The sequence below is a fragment of the Anguilla anguilla genome, chromosome 10 (genome assembly GCF_013347855.1).
Source record: "Anguilla anguilla isolate fAngAng1 chromosome 10, fAngAng1.pri, whole genome shotgun sequence".
Lineage (NCBI taxonomy): Eukaryota > Metazoa > Chordata > Actinopteri > Anguilliformes > Anguillidae > Anguilla > Anguilla anguilla.
In genome coordinates, this window is record NC_049210.1 from 5,102,868 (window position 1) to 5,126,964 (window position 24,097).

The 24,097-nt window shown below is 43.7% G+C and overlaps 2 protein-coding genes across 9 annotated transcripts in view; one reads left to right on the plus strand and one right to left on the minus strand.

The window, feature by feature from the left end:
* nf2a (neurofibromin 2a (merlin)) overlaps positions 1 to 12,708 on the minus strand; it is a 33,824-nt gene extending 21,116 nt beyond the window's left edge. For 6 of the 7 annotated variants that reach the window (XR_004761152.1, XR_004761151.1, XR_004761153.1 and 3 more), the window contains exons 1-3: positions 10,810 to 12,370; positions 3,666 to 3,791; positions 3,296 to 3,418 (exon numbers count right to left, since the gene is read on the minus strand). Coding sequence is in view for 4 of the 7 variants with exons in the window: in XM_035378480.1 (XP_035234371.1) it covers positions 3,296 to 3,418; positions 3,666 to 3,791; positions 10,810 to 10,923 (363 nt within the window). In the remaining 3 variants the exon portion in view is untranslated. The other variant, XM_035378484.1, reaches the window with a different exon arrangement.
* An 88-nt stretch (positions 12,709 to 12,796) lies between these two features.
* On the plus strand, positions 12,797 to 20,004 carry fbxo21 (F-box protein 21). Of its 2 annotated transcripts, none has more exons than XM_035378478.1 (12): positions 12,797 to 13,064; positions 13,909 to 14,044; positions 14,419 to 14,528; positions 14,745 to 14,866; positions 15,324 to 15,470; positions 15,596 to 15,732; positions 16,015 to 16,151; positions 16,496 to 16,675; positions 17,211 to 17,343; positions 17,649 to 17,839; positions 18,894 to 19,051; positions 19,479 to 20,004. In XM_035378478.1, the coding sequence occupies exons 1-12, from the start codon at positions 12,841 to 12,843 to the stop codon at positions 19,715 to 19,717; spliced, it is 1,914 nt and encodes a 637-aa protein (XP_035234369.1). In that variant the 5' UTR covers positions 12,797 to 12,840; the 3' UTR covers positions 19,718 to 20,004. The 2 variants fall into 2 exon arrangements, with proteins under 2 accessions (XP_035234369.1, XP_035234370.1); XM_035378479.1 differs by having other exon boundaries at positions 14,434 to 14,528.
* Positions 20,005 to 24,097: the final 4,093 nt, after the last annotated feature.

Here is a 24,097-nt window from a genome sequence, read left to right on the forward strand (position 1 = left end):
CTTCAAGCTGAAATTCAGTAGCGACACCAAAAAAGAATGTTACTGAGTGAGTGGGTCTGAGCATGACACATACATGGGTAGGTGAGAGAGGTTGTATTGGGTAAATAGTGACAAAACAGGAAAAGTTAATTAGAGGGTAATAACCTACTGCGACAACAATAGTTAGTGATATGCAGAACTTCATGAGAGATCAATTGTAAGCTTTGTCAAAGGCCCACCTGACTCATCCTTCACCGAATCATTTATTTTCCATGGTGCTCCAATGTTGTCGTTACTGCAGTATAGCAATAATAAGCAAGTATTCATTTTTGCTACATGATTATGCCATTTACACTGCAATACACATATTCACGTTTTACCACAAAAAAAAAAAAAGATCTAGCTAGACCAGACATCGACAAACAACGGGTGGTCCATTTGTTCCTCAAGGGAGTTTAAAAAGGACGCCGCAAAATGCCTGACATGCGTACATGTGCAACGGTGAATTATAGACAAGAACCCCGCTGCGAAGTGCCCCGAAAAAACTGGCGACTGAGCGGATCTGTAGGACGCTTTTCGAGTCTCGGGGATTAGCGACAAACAAAGGAGGCATCTAAAACTGCTGAGCAAGTCAGGGTGATTCGCCTGGTGTAAAAATACGCCTGTATCACTGAGAAAAGCCTCGCGAAGACGCCGCATCGTAGCCATTTCGGATCTGCTTAGAAGTCTCAAAAATACGCTCATTACACAGTCTGAACAGATGTACACACTTCACCACCTTCAGTCTACCGAGTGGGCATTAATTATGATTCCGCTCCGGAGTTGGACAATATTTTGGTTAATTTCCAGTCATAATTATTAAGTCATTACGGTGATGACCCTATCCATGGCCATTTTCCGCGTTTGACAGCGACGCATAATTGATGAGAAAAACAGACAAAAAGCATAATTAGCCTCGGAGTAAAACAATCCCAGTAACAGAAAGGTCTACTTATCATCATGCTGCAGCCGCAGAAACCAAATTTAACCAATCTTGAAAACTTAGGGTAATCAAAAAAATAAATAAATAAATAACCCACAATATTTCATTTTCAAAATGATCCAATTACATATCAGCTGTGCTGACAACATGCCGTCTGGTTTTTGGTTCACGAGTACAAGAATTAATAATTACGTTTTTAATTTCGTCTTTAAATGTAGTTATAGCCCACAAATCAGCGAGAGTGTGAAAATACCTAACTGGATGAGAGGACACTTCCGCACTGTGGATACACCGCTCATTAAGTCCCTAACAGTTAAACATAAACACAAAAAGAGTATGGGTGCCATGTTGCAAATGCTCCTTTAATGTTTGTATCGTGTCAAATCGAATAATTTTTTTTTTTTTTAACATACAGAAATGATATGGCTGCAGCTTCAAACAGCTCCAGACACAATCAACACAATCAACCTGTTTGCTGGTATTTAATTAGGTTTCTGTTACGCCTTTTGGTTGATTTTGAAAACAGAAAACTATAAGCAGATCTGATTTAGGGAGCCTTAGTTTAATCTCCCTTCAGGCAGCTAGCAAATTAATTCTGAATACATGAATAACTGTACATAGGGAGATGAACAAACTTGCGACTGCGTGACAATACAAGGAGCTGTTGAATAAGGGACAAAGCTACTTTCCTCTCGTCTCATTTTTGGTCTCCCTTTCAGATATATATAAGTTTCTTTTTGAAAAATAAAATCGAAATCACACCACACTCACATATATAAACACTGGAATGAAAACAGACACTTTCAATAAATAATAAATTAGTCTGGAGGCTTATCCATACCAGATACTTTACAGGAGTCAACTAACTCTGTATCTCTCAAATCATTAATGAGTTGGAGATCACGGTGTCTTGGCCCTCATAAATTAATAAACAGACTCTCCATGTTTTCATAAATGGCTGGCAGAGGGTCGACAACAGAGATACAGCTTCCAGCCGACAAAGAAATTCTTCAAAGTTCTCCGAACGTTCGTACGAGAGAGGGCAATCCCACGCGTTCTTTCCATCAGACCCGCTCGGCCGAACGAAGAGACCGCCGACGAATTTGCTCCGGCTCCCCGCTCTCGAGATTAGCCTGTTAAGGAACCGCCGGCCCCCTCGACAGGTCTTCAGAACGGCCGCCGGCGGACCGCGGGAATTAAAAAATAATGGACTCATTTCTGAAGCGGGGGCAGGGTGACCAGAAATCTTGTCTTTTTTTCCTGGGACAGCCCCCAGATTTCAGCCACTTTTCACACGTCCCCACTTATTTCGTTTCGGTCACAGGCGTACTTCAGAGGGCTTTCTGCTGCAGGTTCTCACCACATTATGAGTTCTCCAGGGAATTTGGTCACACACTATACATATGAGGACATGGTACACAGGTCTGGCAGGAAAAGCAGTGAGCTGTGGACTGTTCAAAGTCGGGTTCAGTTGGGAACACTCTATGGCTAAAGTTAAAAATAAATAAATAAATACATTTATGTAATGGGCTAAACTGTCTCTTCTTATTGTTAAACTTAATTGTGTTCATACATCTTGATAAATTCCTTGGAAAGCGCTTATGGAAAACGAGTGGAGATCGATATTCTGTGCAACGGACCTGAGAACTGAAATTGTGTGAAGAATCGCAGGGTTTATTGCAGTTAGGATTGAGTGATTGCAGTTGCAGTACACCCAATGATGCCACACAGGACTTAAAATTTTAAGCCAAAAAACATCAGCATACTTTTCTTCAGCGTTGGAAATAAACATTTCGCAAGGTTGGCCTGAGATGACACAAGTTTAACACCCTGGAAGTAATGCAGCAGGAGCAGTTGAAGGCCCACAGGATCGCTGCCCGGTTTGAGGACCTTGGGCCTCCTGGTCTGAAAGTACAGGGATGCACCCGCCCCGTCAGCTTTTAGCAGTCCCACGGTGGGACGGATTTGGGGACGTGAGCCAGGAGAACATGTTTTGGGCCACGTGAGACTGGTGCTGACCTAATAAAACTCAGCATTTACCAACACAAGTCCAAAATCATTATACCGGATTGCATATGGTCTTTGGATTCAATATGAACACTTGAGGACACAATACGAAAACTGGGAATAAAATGCACAAAAGAACCCCCCCCCCCCACCACACACACACACATATCTTGAAAACTTTAAAGATAAAAAGAAAGTACTGCCTTTGGAAACGGTCAGAAAAGCCAACAGGAAACACCCAAAGAAAGTACTCATTTTCATTAAGTACAGCAGGTACACACACTGACATGGGTAAACACCTCAGGTGGGCTCAGAGTTCCATCTCACCTGCAGGAAGAACAGATGCAGAGTGACGTCCTGCACCAGCTCCTCCTCCGCGTTCTCCGGGTAGAACTTGGCCAGGAAGTGCAAGGTTATGGGCTCCTCCTTAGGGATGTCATGGTCCAAGACCTGCAGACAAACAAAAAGTTTTCCCATTCATGATGTTAAAAAATTTCAATTCCTCCCTCACTGCAGTAGCGCTGATCTCCGGTCAGGAGAGCGAGGGTGGAGGAAGCATCGGCTGCTCTGGTCTGCGGCAGAACACTGACCTCAGATCAGTGTTCTACTGCGGAAAACAGAAGTCGACGTTTCCTTCCGCTACTGCAGTGCTACTGCTGAGCTACAGGAGGAGGGCTGTACGGAACGCAACCCTTACCTTCTTGTCCATCTTCAGCCAGGCCACGGTGTCCTTCACGTCGTACTGCAGGCCGAAAAACCAGGTCTCTCTGAGACCCAGAGTCCGGCACACCAAATCGAAGAGGTCCTTCCCTTTCCATTTGACCTGGAGAGAGACACAGGCCGGTTCGGTGCCACGCGTATTCACGCTAAATGTTCGTGCCACAGCTGTGACACTGCAGCGGAACTCCTGCAGTTCCTGTTTACATTCCCACAAGCATTGCTCTTAGATCAGGCGCTGTAGGGCACGTCTGGGGCCAAATACCGGCAGACACTGCGGCCCTCAGGACCTACACAACCACACAACACCAATAAGTACTTACACTTGCTTATTCCTCAATACTGGCAACAGTAGATCTTGGAACATTCTGCAGATCGTTTGCCAGAACACTTAACTGCATGATAGAAGCATTTACTTGTCTTCCTTACATGCAACAAAGCTCGCTATTGCATCGACCTTCTTTTAAATAATGAGTTAATATTTACAAAACATTACAGTATGGCCTTCAGCCATTTTTATGACAGAACTGGCACAGTATGCAAATGACTTAACAGCTTTAGCAGCAATGTCTAAATGTGTGCACTGAAACTGCCACAGCCAATCTTGCGCAGATGCATCAGTGACTAACGTCGCCGGGGAAAAGATTGTTATGCGTCTCATTCAAGCTGCAGTGTAAATGTAGACGAATTGATGCGATGTGAATTCTGGCGCATTACCGTCATGCGCAGCTTGTGCATAGAACGTCGGTGATGGGGATGTAGAATAGGGTACTCGCAAAGTCGCAATGAACGATAACCGCAATCGCGCGCTTAGCCTGTGCATCACTCAGTTTCTTAAACGCGCCAGTTCAAGGCGGGAGGTGAGCAAAGCGCGTCTCTGTCTTCTGTGCGCGAGCCTACAAGATCAAAGGCACGTTTTCAATTATATTTTTATCTCTGCGAGATTGAAATTAAAGGGTAGAGCGTATTTAAAGAATGAGAAGGAAGAATTTCAAGTGCTAGCCTAATAAGGCGAAGGGAGTTATGTAACGGCGCGTTGAGGGCATATTGGATCTGCATTGATAGCATCAGCCTTCTGTGAAGTGCAAATCAAGCAAACGGTGCACCTGAGGTGAAATCAATTTAGGGAGGAAAAACCTCAAATGACTAAAATACAAACCGATTACAATCGCTGTAATAATAATAATTTAACAAATCGCTTCTTTTTAAAAAAAATATAGAATGGCGTCTTGGACACAGGGCAAGCAGGATATAAACCCGCAAAACACCCAGTGAGAGAACAGCAACGCGTTTTTAAGCCAATATCCAGGTCCCCTAAGTGCCCGTGACATTTTCCTTGTAATTTGGTTGCAGTCATTTGATCACATCTGTCAAACTGCGGCTGGCACCTAAATCGAGAGTTCAGTCACCGAGACCCGCGCCTGACACGACAGTGAAATGTCTCGAGCCGCCAGCACGCCTCTCCGAATCGGTCGCTGTGTCATGACGGCAGGAAAGATCAATGCGTCGGGGGGCTTTCATTGATAGACTGATCCCTCTATCGGAGAGTTCAAAGCGATGAGAAATCAAGGCAAAGGTCACGCAGCCTGGGAATGATAACACATCCCCAGTGCTGATCAGCGATCAGGCGCGAGCCATGCCCGTTCCCGTACTCGCATCCGTAAAAGCACAATGCGTTGCGCCTGAATGAATTATTCCCTTTCAATATATTTTAACACCACCAGGTATTTCCCACGAGGAAATTAACCATGGTTTTTGAAGACACAAGATGAGATTTCGACTAAACTACTGCAATTACAAAATGTGCTGAGAACGGATACTGAACAAGTGCGCTATTTCTAGATTATTGCCATGGGATCGACTGACTATGATGCAGTTAAAATTAGCAGAGCTTCAGACACAATAAAAGGAAATCCATGTAAAAAACGCCGCAATTCTTAACGTTTGCTGCCACCTTGTGGTCACAATAGAGTACAATCAAAATCCCGCTTCCAACAAGTTTACAATTGGGGGTCTGAAAAGATAATTAAATTAAATTTGTGGGCCATCCTCATCAAAAATGTGCAAGCGAGTCCACATGTACAAGTACACTGCATCGATAAAATCAGAATAAAAGTATAAATTATAATGGTTACAAACATGTTTTCCAGAAGCAATATATAACTAGAAAACGCTGGTCATTACCTTAAGCATGCTTTTTAATGCAACAAGTAAAAAAAGGAGACTTTTTGTGTGTAAGCCTGTCACTACCACAATCATCATCATCATCAAAACTGATTGTATTTTATGCAGTATGCCACAGTGGCTGACCCAGCTGTGATGTTGAGAGGGATGCTTTCCATGTCCCTAAGGGTACAGAGTGATTATTTTGCGATTAGGAATGATGTGGAGGGGTTTCATAATGTTCAGAGCTTGGGAGGGTCAGTTTGCACTGTTAGGGAGGACAGACTGAGAATCCTGATTTGAAAGGGCTTCTTTTTTTTGTACCTGGGTAAAGTGTTCACGATTTCCCGGTTATTGTTATTTAGTATTATTACTTTCTTGGCACAGTTCTGGCGGTTGTATGCAGTGGTGTGTGTGTGTCTGTGTGCGTGTCTATGGCCAAAGTATTAGAGTCCGGGGATGATGGGACTTGGTCCTTCTTTGTCCCAGTTTTTAAGTTGTTATTGCAACTTGCATCATTGCAGAACATCAAAGTCGCTGCAAGAAGAAGCACAAGCTCCCATTTGTAAATGTTGTATTATTTATTCCCTGTCAATATTCATGGGCTTTTTCAACACCAAGAAATTGCCAGATTATTTTTTAAAATCGGGTCCATCTCAAAATATGAAACTGTTCCAGAGGCCTTTTTACATTCAGATCACAGACAGTTATTATAAACAACTTACTCTAATTAAATCTGACACCTTCAGAGCCATCTTCCCTTTGGGACACGATTGAATAGAGGCCTTGATTTGGGGGGCCGTCCTCCAGTTTAGTTTCCCAGTGGCGTCCCGCACGGACAGGAAGGGTGACGGCGGGAGAAGCGTCCGGCTGGTGAAGAGGAGGGGGGTGGGGGGTGGGGGGGGGGGGGGGGGGTAAGGTAAGGTAAAGCGTCCAGAGGAAACGCCACGCCCCCCCCCCCCCCCGCCTCCATTCTCCATTCACAGAAAAGCCATCGAGCATTTCGCTCCATCTGGTTTCTGTTCATTCAGAGACATTCCTCGGTCATGAGCCGCTCGTTTCCTGTTGTCCTCCGAGCGGGGAAAAGAAAACTAGCTCTGCTAGAACCGCCGTGGCTGGAGGGGCTTCTCCAACTGCTGGCTTTAATTGGAAAAAGTCTAAATATAGAGCGTCCACACAGCGCCAGTTTGAGCGATACAACCAAGACCGATAAAAGGGAGCTGAACAGTCGGGGTTTGGAGGAGTAAGGGCGAATAATATTGTGCCAAATCATTTTAAGTGCTGTTTAAAAACGGGTATAATCTTTCTGTAAACATGCACTCAATTAGACTTCCCATTGGATCTGGGAACAAAGCGGCTTATTGCGTCTCAGGGGAATAAGAATATCATGTTGAATGAATTATGCCTTCGAAAGTGGCCTCTCTCTTGGTGAACAGCCTACTTCGCAATGATGACGTGGGTGCAAGTTATGACTTCTGTGATCAAAACAAAATGTGGGAGTTGAAAGTGAATGCACAACAGGAACAAACTCTCTGCCTTACGTGTCCTTTCTAGAAATCATTATAGACTGTAATCCTAATGTAAAGTAGCATTAAAATATATTCATATTTATGATAAACTGTATGACCCACTATAAGGTAATTTCAAAAGGGGTTGGGCAACCACGGGTAGCTAGCATGGGCTATACCCACCATAGATGGCACAGAAATGCTTTAATATCAGGTGAAAGCGATCGCTCGTTACCATCGAGTAACGACTGACACCAAACTGGACTCCTAAGCGTATGCGATGCGTGCATCAAAACCATGCCAGGTAAATGTGGTCCACATAATTACGGAAGCACCAGGGCCCTTCGCCGTAGGACCACCATTGCGTTTCCATTGGTATGTTCACGACCGGCTTGTCTCAAAAGGAACTAAACCAATTTCATTTTCTCCTAAAAGAAACCATACCTATAAAAAAAAAAAGACTACTCCCAAAACTACAATGAGCCACAGCAGATGTTACGAAACTGAACGAGTTGTTTTTATGTAGAATGATGACAGCTGCTCAAACCCAGGCACCCAGCATTATGTGCACCCAGGGTCAACTTCCAACTTCATGACACAAGGAGGTTAAACGGGGTCTTCAGAAGTTCACACACTTCTCAGGAGTCTTTGACGACTTTTTTTGGTTCTTCCTCGCAAAATTCTTTCCTGAGTTTAACTTCAAACATTCTCAGAGATTTATTTCTAGAGATAAATATACTGGTAGACTTGTTCTCTCCTTTAGAAATGGATGTATCACTTTGATTATTATCAAGATGCAATGTCGTTTTTTCCAACAAGAGTCAGATAAACCTGGGGAACTGTCTGAAATCATCTTGCTCTCAATTCTGAGAGGAAGGCCAGGCCCAGGGAAAAACTCTGATGTTTATTAAAAAATAAATAAATCAATCAATAAATAACGAAATAAATAAAATCAAATCTCGATTTCTGCAGCCAACATCTGAGAAGTTTTGGAGATGTATCCCTGTTATGAAGAATCCCAGACAGTTTGAGTTTGCTTCCTTCACACAGCACGCGGTAGTAAATTCTTCTTCATAGGGAAATTGGCACATTCAGCTTTTTTTCCTTTTTTTCATGGTCACCACCTTGTGGGATTAGCATTTTTCTGCACACACACACACACAGACACGTTCACACACCGACTCACACACACGTGCACACATGCACGCACACACACACACACAGAGATGCACATACTGGGTTGCTTCATAGAACAAGAATAAATATGATCTCATCACAGCATATTGTTCAATTCCCGATGTGCAGGGAAATTAAATTCACATCCAAGCTCATTTCGCCTGCTTACTGTAAAGCACAAGCTTTAGAGGAAAAAGGATCTATATAAATGCAATATATTCGGCTATCACTAGGCTATACATTGAGCATACATTTCCATTCATTAGTTAAAAATGAAACAGTAGGAAAACAAAACACTGTTCCTACCATTTTCAATCAAGAATCCCCCACCTACATCATAAAGGTCAAGGAACAGAGGATTTTCTAAAAAGTTTTTAAACAAATGCTCACTTAAACTTAAACAGCATGTTTACACAGTCTAGAATAGCCATTTAAATGGACTAATTAGTAGAATTCCCTCTTTAAAACATAAAATACCTAGACCAGTGGCTATTGCTCATTTGGGACAATAATTTCCAGGGTTTCCTTGGAAACAAAAAGCCAGGACCTCCCTAGGATAGCAAGAAAATGTGCAATTATCTAAGCTTTTGGCAGCAACACTCACTTCAATAATCTGTTAATTACTATTAGATTTGGGCTTTTTTCCCCCACATCCCAGCAAGCCATGTTTTGCCCACCATTTAATTTGAATATCTGAAATTGCTCAGACACACATCCACACGCTGATATCCATTACAGTTCAAACAAATTTACCCCCACCCCCATTCTGTAGTCAACAGAACCCTTACAGAAATGTAATTTGATACTGAAATGTACTTTTTTTTAAATACATTTTCAATGCTGCACAAAATATGGACAATGCTTCACAAAATATGGACATATTGCTGAGGTACTAGAAAGAAAAAAAAAAGGTTGCAGGGTGTCAGTCTTGGATACAAGGACCTGGATGAAAATGTGTTAGCACAAATTTAAGGATTGCTGTGCACTGTGTTCCATTCTGCGTGTACCTTCCCCTGCTCCCATACCTGTGGCTAGTTACTTCTACATTTTACATTAGAACTTACATTAGCATATGAATAACATTACCCATTTGCTAAGCCAGCAGCCTTATCCAAGATTCACAGGTGTGATGGCGTAGAATAACAATTTGGGAAGGGCTTGCAACTGCAAGGTCGCGGGTTCGAAACCCTGGTGGGGCACATCTGTGCTCGCCTTGAGCAAAGTACTTAACCTAAACTGCTTCAGAAAAAAAAGCTTCCAGCTGTTTAAATGGTGTATGCAAAAGACTGCGCAAGCTGAGCTAGTCACCCTTGATAAGACAATCTGCTAAATGACAAGAAATGTAAGCGTAAGACAGGCTGACATAGATTTTGTCATATTGTTTCAACAGCTGGGACACAGGTTCAGACTACTGACAGTCTTTGTTATGTTGAGCACCACCCACGCACAACGATTGCGCAATAAAAACGAGAGCAAAGGGCATAGGCCTAGATAATGAATAAAAGACTCGAAGGTAAAAATATACATACATATATATATAAATTTAAACTAATTTCACTGTTTGATATCATAAAGTGGAGAACATAAGAAAAATGTCTTCTTGGTGACCCATAACCTGGTGAATTCTGCTGAACGACGTAGAATACACGGCACTGTCGAGTCACAGAAAGAAGGTTCTGGGTTCGTATCCCGGTCAAGGATTGTCTGAATGTGTGAAGTCTGAATGTTCTCCCCATGTCTGCATGGGTTTCTGCCCACAGTCCAAAAGACATGCAGGTTAGGCTTACTGGAGACTCTAAATCACCCATAGGTATGAGTGTGTGAGGGATGTAAGGATGGACAATGTAGAATATATATGTATAAGTTTTGACAGGGGAGTTTGTGGGGTCATAAGGCACATGTGACACTGTTAAATATGGACTCCACTGTAAAAGCATGGGCTACATCTAAAAAAAGACATTTCGATTAAATGCACTATAGCGCTTGTTCCAAGTACAAGCCTGTTGTGCATATACGTTACCTATTAGAAAAATATTAATGGATTTTATTAAACGGGTTTGTAAATGAAAATATTCCAGACCCAAATTAAGAAGCCCGTGTAGACACACGAGTCATGTCAAATATCTAGCGAAGTGTGCCACGCAGAGGGGCCGCGGAAGAACTACACAAAATTCCAGAAGAGGAACTCAGAAAATGCCAGAATGAGTGAGCGCATTCTTTACTGAATTACCACCCGTCCAAGCAGAGGAGACCAAACAAAGGGCGTGGAGAACTTACCTCGCAATTAAATTCCATTTCTGCGTCCATTGTAACGATCTTTACGTTGAAAGTCTTCGCCTGTTTTCTCCGCAAAGAGTTAAGACCCAATCTTGACGCAAGGGCACTTGCCATGATGTAGATCTACCTATTGTTTCCTTCTTCCCAAATGCAATCAGTGCACGTAGAACCGAACCCGGTCGACGGACAGGTGTAATAATATTACGTTTTCCAGGATGCCAAAGTAATTAGGTTACACCGATCATTAATTTCAAAAATATGAAACCCTACAATCAGAAGAAACACATTTCTTGTCCTTCAGACTCCAAGAAAATACTGGCTTAAAAATGCGCACACATACATAAAAATGATTATTTTTTAAAACAGAGACACTGCTGATATCCCTTGATTCTACAACAGCTACAACATCTTCTCGAAGCAGTTAATGGTCCCGTTTGCTATTAAACTATCTTCTATCCCAAAAGGAAACGTCTCTCATCCTCTCTATTCAGGTGTTAAAGTTTTCATTTTAGAATATGTAGCGCTGGCTAACAATGGTTAGCTTATCAAAACATGGGAGATTTTCCCGGTCGACATAGTAAAAAAAAGTAACACTCAACTAGCAGCAAAGTTTCATTTTACAGTATTCTGCTAAGCATGTACGCTAGCCTCAAATGTAACGATTAGTGTAGGCTAGTTTATATGACTGTTTTCACCTCATTAAATAAACCCCCATGTGCACGGCGAGCGAGCAGAGTGCCAGCTTTTAGGTTTCTACAAACTTTTTAAATGCTTTCCTTAACTCAGTATATCGACACATTTTCGTTTGCCGTCATCTTGGATGTTTCCAATCAAGGCCCCTTGTTTGTCCACTCGTGGAATACGCATACGCATCGGTCCACCTGGATTGCTTCCCAGTTGCTGCGCGTAGGTAGCAAGCTAAGTGTTTTCCTTTGTAAATATATCCACATTGGCTGGCTCAATAGCTACCCACAGCCGGCTACTTTGCAGTTTTCTTGTCCTCCACGATTTGGCGGTTGACGAAACATTGATTTCCTCAGAAAAGCGGGAACTACCATCGTATTGCACTCTTAATTTAAGACAAAAATGCAATGCACAATTAAAGAAAAACTATGACAAAGTTGCGAAAGCACAGGCTACAAAGCTGCAGCATCAGCAGCAAACCACCAAAACGCATAGCGGCCTAGCGACCAATCGCCGTAAAGGGATTGGCTCCTTTCGCCTTGGTGCAACATCTAACAAAAAAGTTAGATTGTAGGCCGTGCTGTGTGCATAGGCACCGGTAATTATGTAGCCGAGTGTGCTTTGGTTAAATTGCCCACCGTTAACATTTAAAAAGATGTAGTACTTGGGATGTGTTCATTTGCATTGCGTTTACAGGATTCACTGGATGCTGTCATGACAAAAGCGGTTCTATTAGTACTTCTAGCGAGCACGATCTGTAACTGGTCTCTCATGAGTACAGGTGATTTTTCGTTGTCGAAAGAACTGTCTATAGTTCGACAGTGTACCACTAACAACCTGCCATACAAAAGTTACCACATTTGATAAACTGATAGTAGCTTACATCCGGAAGCGAGCTTCTGTCCCTCCCTTTTTACTGATCAAGTTGAGTTGCAGAGACACGACCAATCGAAGCGATACAGCTAAACTAACAAACTAATGCTACCGTATAGTGGGCTACATTCGCTTAACCTGTTAAATAACACTGCAACAAATAGGCCTAATGAAATATTCTGACTCTGAACCAGGGGAAGTCTTATTTTCTTCATGAATCAAAATTTAAAAAATGGGAACGACATAGCCATGATATCCACATTGTTCAACTGCATGTTTCATCTGGAAACAAGAAAACAAGTACAAATAGTCCCTACCGCGTTTCTTGCAAAATGTTTAAATAATGAACGATGCGGTTAATGTGATTATAAACTTGCGCATGCTCCCTTTGCTTCTAAAGATATGAAAGTTCGGCCCCCTGCGCCAGAAAGGGGCGGTCTTTGCACGATGATGTAATTGGAGTAAACAGTAAAGATGGCTTCGTCGGGATCGGAGGAAGGGTGTTCAGAAGTTAACGGGGTTCTACCTGAAACTGGAAAGAAGATACTGACTGATCTACCAGCCGAGTTGCTAGAATGTATCTTGTGCTTCCCTATCCTGAATAACATTGACATTTCCAACGTGTCCTGCAGTTGCAAGAGATTACATGATGTATGCCACGGCAGAGGGAAGGTTTGGGGACATCAGTACAAACTCAGGTGAAACAGACTAGCTCAGCGGCTAACGTCTCCAATGACAGTTCGTGTACAAATGTAGTTATGAGGGTGTGTTTTCTTAACTTGGGTGGCAAAGATTTCCGTGAGCGTCTCTTGGAGAAGTGGCTGTGAAAATCTGCAACCCAGCGTTGACGTTTCGTTGATGCGTCAAATGCATAGATGGAACTAGCAAGCTAACGTTTTTGTAACACCCAAAATGCGTGGCTAACTGAAATTGTGCCGGCTCACCAAAACAGGGGTTTCATAACGGTTAGGTAATGTGACATAGACTTTCATAATTCCGTTTAAATGGTGGATTAGCTAAATGTTGCTAGCTATCCAACGTTAGTGTATTATCTATTTCTATGTGAACTCCTCAGACTAACTTTCTTATTTGTTGTGCGAGGTTTTTCTGACTTGGTTGTTTTATTAACTTATTTCATTTGAATCGAAAATCATGACGGACTTACAGATGCTGAGGATATATAAATTATTCTATCAAGGGGATAGATATCCGAGATCGTTGAAGTTGACATTAACGTTACTGTAAGTTTTAGTTTGCTTTCTCCTGGCGCATGAAGTTCCAATACGCTGTGTACACCTAGGCTAAATATTCAATTAACGGTAGGTCAAACACTGTGGGAACTCCCACTGTAGTTTATGATCCTGCCTTACCTTGTGTCTAATGTAGCATTTTATTGAGCATTTAGGAACATCAAGCAATTCGTGTTAATCGGGGTTTTTTTTTTTGCATTTTAACTGAATTTGAATATTTGACACGGTTGCTTGAAAATTCCTCACACCAAAACACGCTAACGTTTTGATGTGGATGGACGTTTATTTTTAGGTGGCCTAGGCTGCTGAAGAATTACCGTCAGAACGAGCCTTGTGATTGGCTCAACGAATACAGAAGACGACATGTGGTCGGTGTCCAAATCCGAAGAACTGTGGAGTCCATTTCCAGGAGGTTCTTTACAGAAGTTGTAAGTGTCTGGCTGACAAAATGTCTATTGGCCTTTCTTTTTGCGATTTATAAACATATGCACGTAGAATATTACATTTATAGCAGAGGTTGCAGCAATGAGGGTGGCTTGTGAATATGGTTAAGTATTCCAAATTGGGACATAAAGCATAAACAAAAAAAGCTTTTGCATTAAAAAAAATATAGGCACACCAATTTCAAGGTGCTAGAATTTTCTTTGCAAATGGATGAAAACACAGTCTGCAGGTTTGAGTGATTCAGCTGTGGATGCCTTGATTGACAGTTTGATACCATGGATAGGAGTTAGCTTAAGCAGGATATGATGTTGGGCGTGTGGCTTGCCTGTTGGCACTAACCCAGAGATCTGTAACTCAGCCTTGCGTTGGTCAGGTGTTGGGGGACAGCTTTGCTGAGATTGAGTCTCTTGGAGCACCGGAGCACTTCTGCGAAGATGAACTCCTCTCCATTTTGAACTCGGACAGGAGGTGAGTCTCCGCGGTTTGTGATGTCATTTCCTTTTTTCTTCCTGTCCTGGGGACTACCCTTGCCTCCATCAAACTTCAGTTTAAAAGTCGTCAATGAAACAAACCTCTTTGCCCATTCAGTAAAACGGATCGGATGCTGTGTCTTGTTGAGGCCCTCTGTCTGTCTCTCCTAAGATTCTCCTCCTCTCTGTCCCTTTTTTTTCCTCTGGTCACCAGGAAGAGCCTGACTTTGAAGTACTATGCAAAGAAAATCCTTTACTTTCTCCGGCAGCAGAAAATCTTGAGCATCTTGAAGGGGTTCCTGGACCAACCTCCAGAAGAACAGTCAGCGCTTGAGGGTGAGTCTTTGTACAGTAGCGCATAGACCAAAGTGACAGTCTGGCAGTGTAATCAGCAGGAGTCATCACCTTGCCTCCAAGGTGTACGACCCCCACAATCTTACGAAACAGGTCAAATGACTCTCCAAATGACATAGCATGATCATGACAAAAATAATTTCATATAATAAAGATGAGGATTTCATGTTGTGATTGGGATATAGGCTACTGACCAGTAGTCTGAAGTATTTTCACAGCTGTTCTTTGAAAATAATCCTTCTGGGGGGATGGGGGGGGGGGGGTCTATGCATTTCAACCCTCCCAATATTGAAGCTAAAGTTACGTTGCCCTGTGCATGTAAAACGAGTCGCTTCGCCTCCTTGGGTTTGTGTGGTTTGGCTGGATCTGCAGGCAAGTTTGTTGAGCATTTCACTTTAGTGCCCTCTTCACCGTAGCCTTGTTTGTTTTCCTGCGCTAGGTGCCGTGCTGGTGGACCAGTACTGTAACCCCCTCGCAGACATATCCATGCAGAGCATATCTGCCCAGCTCGAGGAGATCACAGACAAGGTCAAGAAGACGCTGCGCAGTAAAAACCCTTCCCACCCCAGCCTCAGAGCCAATCCAGGTCAGTCTGAACCCTCCATTTTGCCTAGGCCTGTTCGACTGTGTGCTACAGATCATGCAAATCCAAGCGGTTATGCTTGTTGGAGAACTTCAGCCTGAGGCCTTCTTCCCCACGGCTTGATGCAGATGACTGCTTTCTGGTGGAGGACTTGGAGCTCCAGAGACAGGTGGTTTGCGCCCTCAACGCCGTCCTGTACGAGCAGCTCCAGTACAAGGGCAACGAGTGTGACTATTACAACCCCCTCAACTCTTACATCCACCAGGTGCAGTGCTGCCATTCTTAACCCTTTTGAATTTTTTTTGGAATGTTTTTTCAGAATTTTAAGTCATTGTTCTAGAACTGCTTTCAGTTACCAGTAGCGATTGTTACATCAGCATTAGAATGTTCGGTTAGGAACATTCTAATCATGTATTTGGTGGTCTTACACCTTAAAGCGTTGATGGTAGTGCTTGGCTAACACTTTTGAATGTCTCTGTAAAAGCGAACACACCAGAGAAATGCTTTGGACTACTCACACCCTGGCTTTTCTTCCTGTTCTCATCAGGTGCTGCTCCGCCGGACGGGCATTCCCATTAGCCTCTCTGTTCTCTACCTGACCTTAGCCAGGAAGTTGGGTGTCCAACTGGAGCCAGTGAACTTTCCCAATCACTTCCTCTTGCGTTGGTGCCAGCAAAGAAGAGGGTAAGATGAGAGAAAATACACTTTTTAATGTTTCATAGTTCATAATAAGTATGTAATTATTAGGGATGTAATAAAACATCAATACATTGAATATTGATCAACCCAATGGTTCAGTATATTGTATATACTCCCCAACAAGTTCAAGAGCTGTTTTTTCTACTCATTTGTTTTTGTAATGTAATACAACAGGTGGCCACACAGAGGCGACGTAACACTGCCACCACCTGTGCACCCCTCCTCCTCCAACCCGTTTTAGTTGTCAGTTTGACAGAGCTTGACAGATAGATGCGAGTCTAGTACATAGAGTGTGCACAAGGTTAGTTCATTTTTTTTTCTCTTTACAGGAGTGCAGATATCTACGATTACATCTACATCGACGCCTTCGGGAAAGGCAAGCAGCTGACCGCCAAGGAGTGCGAGTACCTGATCGGTCACCAGGTGACGGCGGACTACTACAGCGCCATCAGCACGACCGAGGTGCTGCTGAGGATGGTGGGAAACCTGCTGAACATCGGCAAGCGAGGGTGAGACTGCGACAAACCTACATTACATTACATTACATTACGGTACATTACATCACAGGCATTTAGCAGACACTCTTATCCAGACCGACTTACACAACCATTTACATAGCATTTACATTTGCATCCATTTATACAGCTGGATATATACTGAAGCAATTAAGCGGTTAAGTACCTTGCTCACAAGTAAAACCTGCCCAATCCCCTCAAAAGGAATTTTTTAAAGATCAGCTGTGAAATTACTTCAGACGACTGATTATTACCCTATATCCCATTACATTACATTACAGGCATTTGGCAGACACTCTTATCCCAAACTATTTACATAGTATTTACATTTTATCTAATTATACAACTGGATATATATATATACTGAAGCAATGCAGGTTGAGTACCTTGCTCAAAAGTTCAACGGCAGTGTCCTAGCCAGGAATCGAACCAGGGACCTTTAGGTTACAAGACCAGTTCTTTACCCATTATACTACACTGCCGCCCATAAACTACACACCTGTTCCTTTCTGTGTTCTGTGTCCGGCAGAGAGGGGAACGAGAAGTCCTACCAGCTCCTGAGGGACTCGCTGGATCTCTACCTCACCATCAACCCCGACAATGTCCAGTACCTGCTGCTGCAGGCCCGGCTGTACTTCCACCTGGGCATCTGGCCTGAGAAGGTCAGTCCGACGTCTTTGGATGACACGGTCTGTTTTGGAAACGATCTTGGTTCCTAATTTTAAAAAGGAAAACAAACAAAACTAATGAAATCATATTTGTTGGCACCGTCCTGTTTCCTGTCCCATCTTTCCAGCCTGTAATTTTAGGAGAATGCAGACTGACGGGTCTCACTAAAGTGCATGCGGTCACCGATCACTGAGGTAGAGCTCAGCTGAGCTTAGCGTTTATGCTAGATAACGATATGCATGCGTTGCTGGTGGGATACTCGTTTCATGCTAAGTCCCCGTCTCGCGGGTGCCCTCAGGTACTGGACATCCTGCAGCACATCCAGGCCCTGGACCCGTCTCAGCACGGGGCGGTGGGCTACCTGGTGCAGCACACCCTGGAGCACATCCAGCACAAGAAGCACCCCCTGGAACCCTGGGCCAAAAAACGCAGCGCCCCCGAGCACCAGGAGGTGCACTACTCCGTGGGGCTCATCATGAAACACAAGAGGTGCGCGCCAGGGGTCGAGGGGGGAGACCCTGCACCTCAGGGCCCCGTTTGGGTTGGGGAGGGAGGGGGGGTGGGGGGGCAGTGGGGGGGGGGGGGGGGGGGGTTAAGCTGGGCCACTGTTTGACCTCATGGTCTGTTCAGGGAGTGGTTTTTGACCAAGGTGCAGTCACACTTCAGGACCTGGTCAGGGAGAGGTGTTCAGTCACTCAACGCTCAATGTGTTGCGTAACCGACCCGACGCGGTGTAGTAAAAATAGCTCCTCCGTTCCACTCGGAGACGACAGGAATTCCAACCGTGCAGAGATCAGGGGGCTCGTGTCATTGTTTTTTAGATTAGACTGTAAACTAAAGGCCAGTCAGCACACCCATTCAAGGTAGAGATATCATCAGGGGCATGCAAATGAGAAGCACAGAACCACCCACCCCACCCCCCCACCCCCACAGCTCCAGCAACCAGAGAACAGCAGCTGTCTGGCCCCTGTTTATTTTAAGACTCACTAAGCAGATCCACTTATGCTAACAGCTAGCCGACCGACTGCAGGACACAGCTTAAAACGTATTCAGATTCCACATTATGGTCAGCCCGAACAAGAGTATATCCTGTGGTGTTTAAGGACTTAATCTCAGACCGCCTTCGTTAAAGTGCCTCCTGTATTTAATGTAGTGGTACTTGTGTAGCTCTCCAAAGGGAGAATGTGGCTCATCTGGCTCGCCAAAGGGAGAAGAGTGTGTCCCGTGACTGAAGGGGTGGGGTGTGGGTGCAGGTTTTTTGTATTAGCCCAGAGCTAAGACATCGGATACTCCTTAGCAAGGTTGACTGAAGACCGCTGATTAGCTAATTAGTTGAATTGGGGGTCTTAGTGCTGGGCTAATACAAGAACCTGCACCCACACCATTGCAAACACACCCTCTCGAGTGAGGAGCGACATGTCCTAGCCCTCTGCTCCACTGGCACGCTCTGATCCACACCGGGTTTTTTTTTGGATAAGACTGGACGCCCCCCTGCTCTAGCGCATCTCTCCTTGACTCTGGCTGTCTCCCCTCCCCTCTCCAGGTCAGGATATAACTGCGTGATCTACGGGTGGGACCCCAAGTGCACCATGAGTCAGGAGTGGATCACCACCATGAGGGTCCACCAGCTGTCCTACGGGGACAACCAGCCCTTCTACAACGTCCTGGTCCAGGACGGGACGTGTCGCTACGCGGCCCAGGGTACGCCCTACCCCACCCCCCCCACCCCCCACCCCCCACCCCCCACCCCCCAATTCTGCACATCCCACTCTTCCCCTCCCATCTTTTTATAACACAGGAGGAAAAGGTCAGAGTTAAGATTCCAGTCATCGCACGGGCTGCATTGCCTATAGAGAATGAGGCATTGAAGTGTGCACTGCTGTGTGTGTACCATGCAGAAACTCATTGAGTATAACATCACCACAGTCCTCTCTGAGCAGAAACCACTGCGGACTGCTGGTGAATTCCAGTGTGCAGTAAGACCTTTACTTATGCAGTTAAGCAAGAATGAATTTAATGGTGGTCAATACTGCGGTGTTGGGTGTTTTTTTTTTTGTTTTTTTTTTAAATTGCACCAGAGTGATAAAACTTTGTCCACCCTCCGTCTCCCTCTGTCTCCGTCCCACAGAGAACCTGGAGCCTCACTCCGACCCCCTGGAGATCGCGCACCCAGAGGTGGGTCGCTACTTCTCCGAATTCTGCGCCACCCACTACGCCGCCAACGAGGAGCTGCAGGCCCGATACCCGGAGGACACGCCCGAGACCCTGCGCACCGTCCGGGAGCTGTACCACGGTCCGGCCGCGAACTCGGGACCCCCCGAACCTCCGGGGGTACCGCCGGCGCCCCATGACCCCGCAGACGCGTGACGCGCCACCTTCCCGCAGCGCGAACGCTCGCGTTTAACCCGAAGCCAACCGACACCCGCCAGGGGGGGTCACAGCCCAGGCCACGCCCACCCATCCACATCCACCACCCCCCCCTCCCTCCGCACGGAATGACATCATCTGAAAGTTACGTCTGCCACACACACACACACACGCGCGCGTTTGTAGTGTAATTAATGCACTTACGAAGTATGACTCTTCATCCATGAAACGGAAATTGATTTCTTTTTCTGTACATTTGCAAGTAAAAGCTGTAGTAAACCAATGGACTCATTGTGTCTGTCAGTTCAGTGAACGGTGTACATGCATCTATTAAAATTGGACAAGAAACTTTGTTGACAGAGGAAAAAATGGACAACGGGAATATTCTTTTGTAGTGAACAAGGTAAAACTTTTAGAAACCACAATTTAAATTGACTCCATATCAGTCTAACGTACATACATGGTAATCACAAGCAACAATTCCAGTTAAATATGCTTATCACATGTAATTCCTATGTATTAACTTCACCTTGCACTTTCTGTAGAAAATAACTGACTAACCACGTTTGAAAACATTTTCATGAATTTCCCAGATGTGTCACCACAGGTATAGTGCCGTTTTTAAATGCGTTCAAATTGCACAGCACATTCAATATAAAACATCTACATTGTGTCCATCCCATTTCACTGTAAGTAAATTCTCTCTATTATATAATGAAAAAAAATTAATAAACCATTGCACTCTGATATAGAATCACTGATAACCAGTACATCAACTTTTAAATGCATATACCAAGTCAACAATCGGGCTAGGAATACACTTTCATGTTTGTGCATTTCACAATACACTGATAGCAATATTAAATGACCTGGTAGCCCACAGAAGACCAAAGAGTACTTTCAGTTGTGAAGGAAAAGCCCCTTTTCAACTGTTGAACAGATGAAGAGCACTCTCTGGGATGTAGGCGTTGATGTGGTGAGAGTCTACGGTAAAGAGAAGACCACAGAAGCACAGTCTCAGAGGGTTCTCCGCAAGATGCAAACCACCAATTAGCCTCCAGAACAGAACAGCCTGGTTGGAGTTTGCTAAAAAAAAGTACATTCAAAACACTGAGTTCTGGAACAAAGTGTTACGGACAAATGAGAAATATTAATGAGCACCAAAGTGATGGAAGAAGGAAAGTGTAGTGAAAGAAAGGAACGGCTCATGATCTAAAATACCCAGCCTCGTGTGAAACATGGAGGATTTTGTGTTATGACTTGGGCACGTTTGGCTGCCACTGGAACTGGCTCACTTGTCTTCAGTGATGACGTGACTGCTGACGGCAGCAGCAGGATGAATTCTGAAGTGTGCAGAAACATCTCATCGGCTCAGATCCAAAAAATGCCTCAAAACCCATTGGATGGTGCTTTACCTTGCAGCAGGACAGTGACCCCAAACACACTGCTAAAGCAACCAAGGAGTTTTTCAGGGGCCAAAAGTGGAATGTTCTTGACTGGGTAAGTCAATAACCCATTCTGAATCCACCCGAACACACGTTTCACTTACTGAGGACGAGGCTGAAGGTGAAACGCCCCACGCCCCCCCCACCCACATACAGGAAGTGAAGACGGCTGCAGTACAGGCCTGGCAGAGCATCGCCATGGACGATTACCCAGCATCTGGTGATGTCTATGGGACAACAACTTCCGTTCCGGCAGCCATCTTATGCAAAGGGCTTGTAACCAAGTACTAAGTATGACTTCATTTCAGATTATGTTAATTTGTCCAATTACTTTTGCTCCCTTAAAATGGGTGACTGTGTACAAAAAAGGGTTGTGATATCTATACGGATCACCCGATATGGATGTAAAAACGTTCAAATTAAAGCTGACATTGTGCACCCTAACTTCATTTTCATTGTTTAATTTCAAATGCAGTTTGCTGGAGTACGGAGCTAAAACAACAACAACAAAAATTGTCACTGTCCCAGTACTTTTGCATTTCCTCAGATAAATATTTCGCAATTACAACTCAACATTGAATGCTCTGTAATGACAAAAAAAAAAATGTTCAGCAGTGATGCACTGATCATCTGTACAGACAAGCTTAAAATAAGCAGTCACCTTGAAATCTGTAGCTCTGAAGAGTACTGTAATAAATTGAGCCTAAACAGAAGGGAAAGTCTAGTCTAGAGGACACGACTGATCTCATTAGCGATCTACATTCCCAATTATTTGCCATAGCTATGCCTTCAAATACATTTTTTACGGAGTTCACATTTCCCTTGCACCAGGACCCAGAAGCAGAAGCTTTGTTTCATTGTACGTGTACAGCATGCCCCCATCAGGAACCACAAATCAAGTTACAGAGTAGGAAATGTAAATCGATTGGAGGCTCTTGAAGGAGCAATGTGATTCACCCATCTGAAGGGTCAGCAAAACGGGTAAACAATTGCAGATCAGTGTAGCGTAAATTTCACATGGGAAACAGCAGACCGTTTAATTTAACACCCTATTCAGTGCATTTTTTCTTGTTCACTACCTGTATTGGAGAATGAGCTTTATTTGTTTAGCAAAATGTTTCTTTAGTACAGAGTGCATGGTTTGTGTCAGATTTGAATCATTCTGCACAGGAACTAGTGCACTAGGCTAATTTTGCAAGTATAAAGATTTTAGTAAAAAGCCTGACTGAAAAGTGACGTATACAACAGTCATTTTAATCAGAAACGATTAGATGACCTGACCTCAATGATTCCTCTGTAAACCAACTCTTCAGATTGGTTAGTTGCAGGTTACGTTTTAAAGATACTTATCTAACACACGCACACACTTTTTACAATCAAATGTACATAATTCCAGGATCAATATATTAAGTCACTCATTTTTGCAATAGTTTTAACAAGTGATGTATTATGAGGAAGCAATGCATTCACTGCAAAATATTTCTGAAGTGAACCAACCTACAAAATACGCATTCGGTGTTATTTTAACTGCTGACATGAAAAGGGAAATTATCGTGGCAGAAATTTAAGATATAAACACTATTAAACTTAAACAAATGTTGTAATGAAACGTGTTTTCTCATCCGTGTGTAAGCGCAGCAGTATATCTTGGTATATAATATAGTATATGTAGCCATGTCTTGTTAAAATGTACAGCACTAATGACATTTAAAGGACCCAACTCCCCTATATACATAATAAAAGTAAACTTTGTTCTGATAATTTGCTGGGGTGCAGTAAGAATGGCTAGCCTACTTTCAAGGGTAGGTATATGAAGGGTATCGGAGAATGGCATGCCAGTTGAAATGGAGCAGTGTATCACACTACAAGTGCTAATGGAAGGCTTTACATTTATTTGTTGTGCCACTTCATTTGAACCGAGACAAGTCAGGGGATTGAAAGTGACCCTGTGTTTCCTCATTCTGAAATCTGTGAATTATTTGCTTATGTGTTGTTTTAATCCTTTATGTATTCATTTATTTATTTTTGCATTCACAAACGACCCAGAAATATTTTTAAATGATTCTTGCGTTAAATTACATATTTTTTTGCGATCATTGTCTTGCTGTAGGATCCAGCGCCATCCAATGAGAGGCATTTGGTTTAACTTGAGTAGATACGATTCTTCTGAATTCATGATGTTATTGCTGTCAGCAGTTACATCATCAATGAAGACGAGTTAGACAGGACCTGTGGCAACCATACACGCCCAAACCATAACACCCCGACCATAATGTTTCACAGATGAGGGGGGCTGCTTCGGGTCTTGTGCAGTTCCTTTTGGCCTACACACTCTGCTCTTTCCATCACCCTGATGCAAGTCAATCTTTGTCTCATCTGTCAACAAGACCTTTCTTTTAGGTGCTTCTTAGCAAACTGGAACCTGGCTGTCCTGTTTTTGCGGCTGACCAGTTGTTTGCATTTTCCAGTGCCATCTTCCACTCATTCACGAACACCCAAGGTCAAATGTGCATAGTCTACTGAACACATACATGTTAGGCAATGTAGTAAAAGGAAATGGAAATTCCAGTTTTTCACAGGCTTACCATTTTACGCCCGTTCGATCATTTGGCACACGTACAGGGTGCGATCCAGGGCTATTGCCCACAATTTTCTTGAGCGACCTGGAATGCGCTTTATAATGAGCCATTGACACTTAATGAAACACACGAACACAAGGAAGGTTATCCATTGGTAATATTTCGCCGAACTTTAACTAGACATATCTAACCGGAGCTGCCTACTATTATGTTTCCTGTAGGACTCATCACATTGGCGTGTTAGCCTAGTACCCTCGCTTCACAGGTTCGAACTGCAATATATATATTTGAAGGGTTCATGCGCCGTCAGATGAAAACAATTTCGCTGCCAACGCATTAGGACCCTGGGGAGGGCA

What these genes read in the sequence shown, in the direction of transcription:
- fbxo21 (XM_035378478.1), top strand. Translation starts at nt 12,841, where the DNA reads ATGGCTTCGTCGGGATCGGAGGAAGGGTGTTCAGAAGTTAACGGGGTT. An exon ending in GGACATCAGTACAAACTCAG is followed by an intron (nt 13,065 to 13,908) that starts GTGAAACAGACT and finishes GTTTATTTTTAG; the next exon opens with GTGGCCTAGGCTGCTGAAGA. An exon ending in ATTTTGAACTCGGACAGGAG is followed by an intron (nt 14,529 to 14,744) that starts GTGAGTCTCCGC and finishes TCTGGTCACCAG; the next exon opens with GAAGAGCCTGACTTTGAAGT.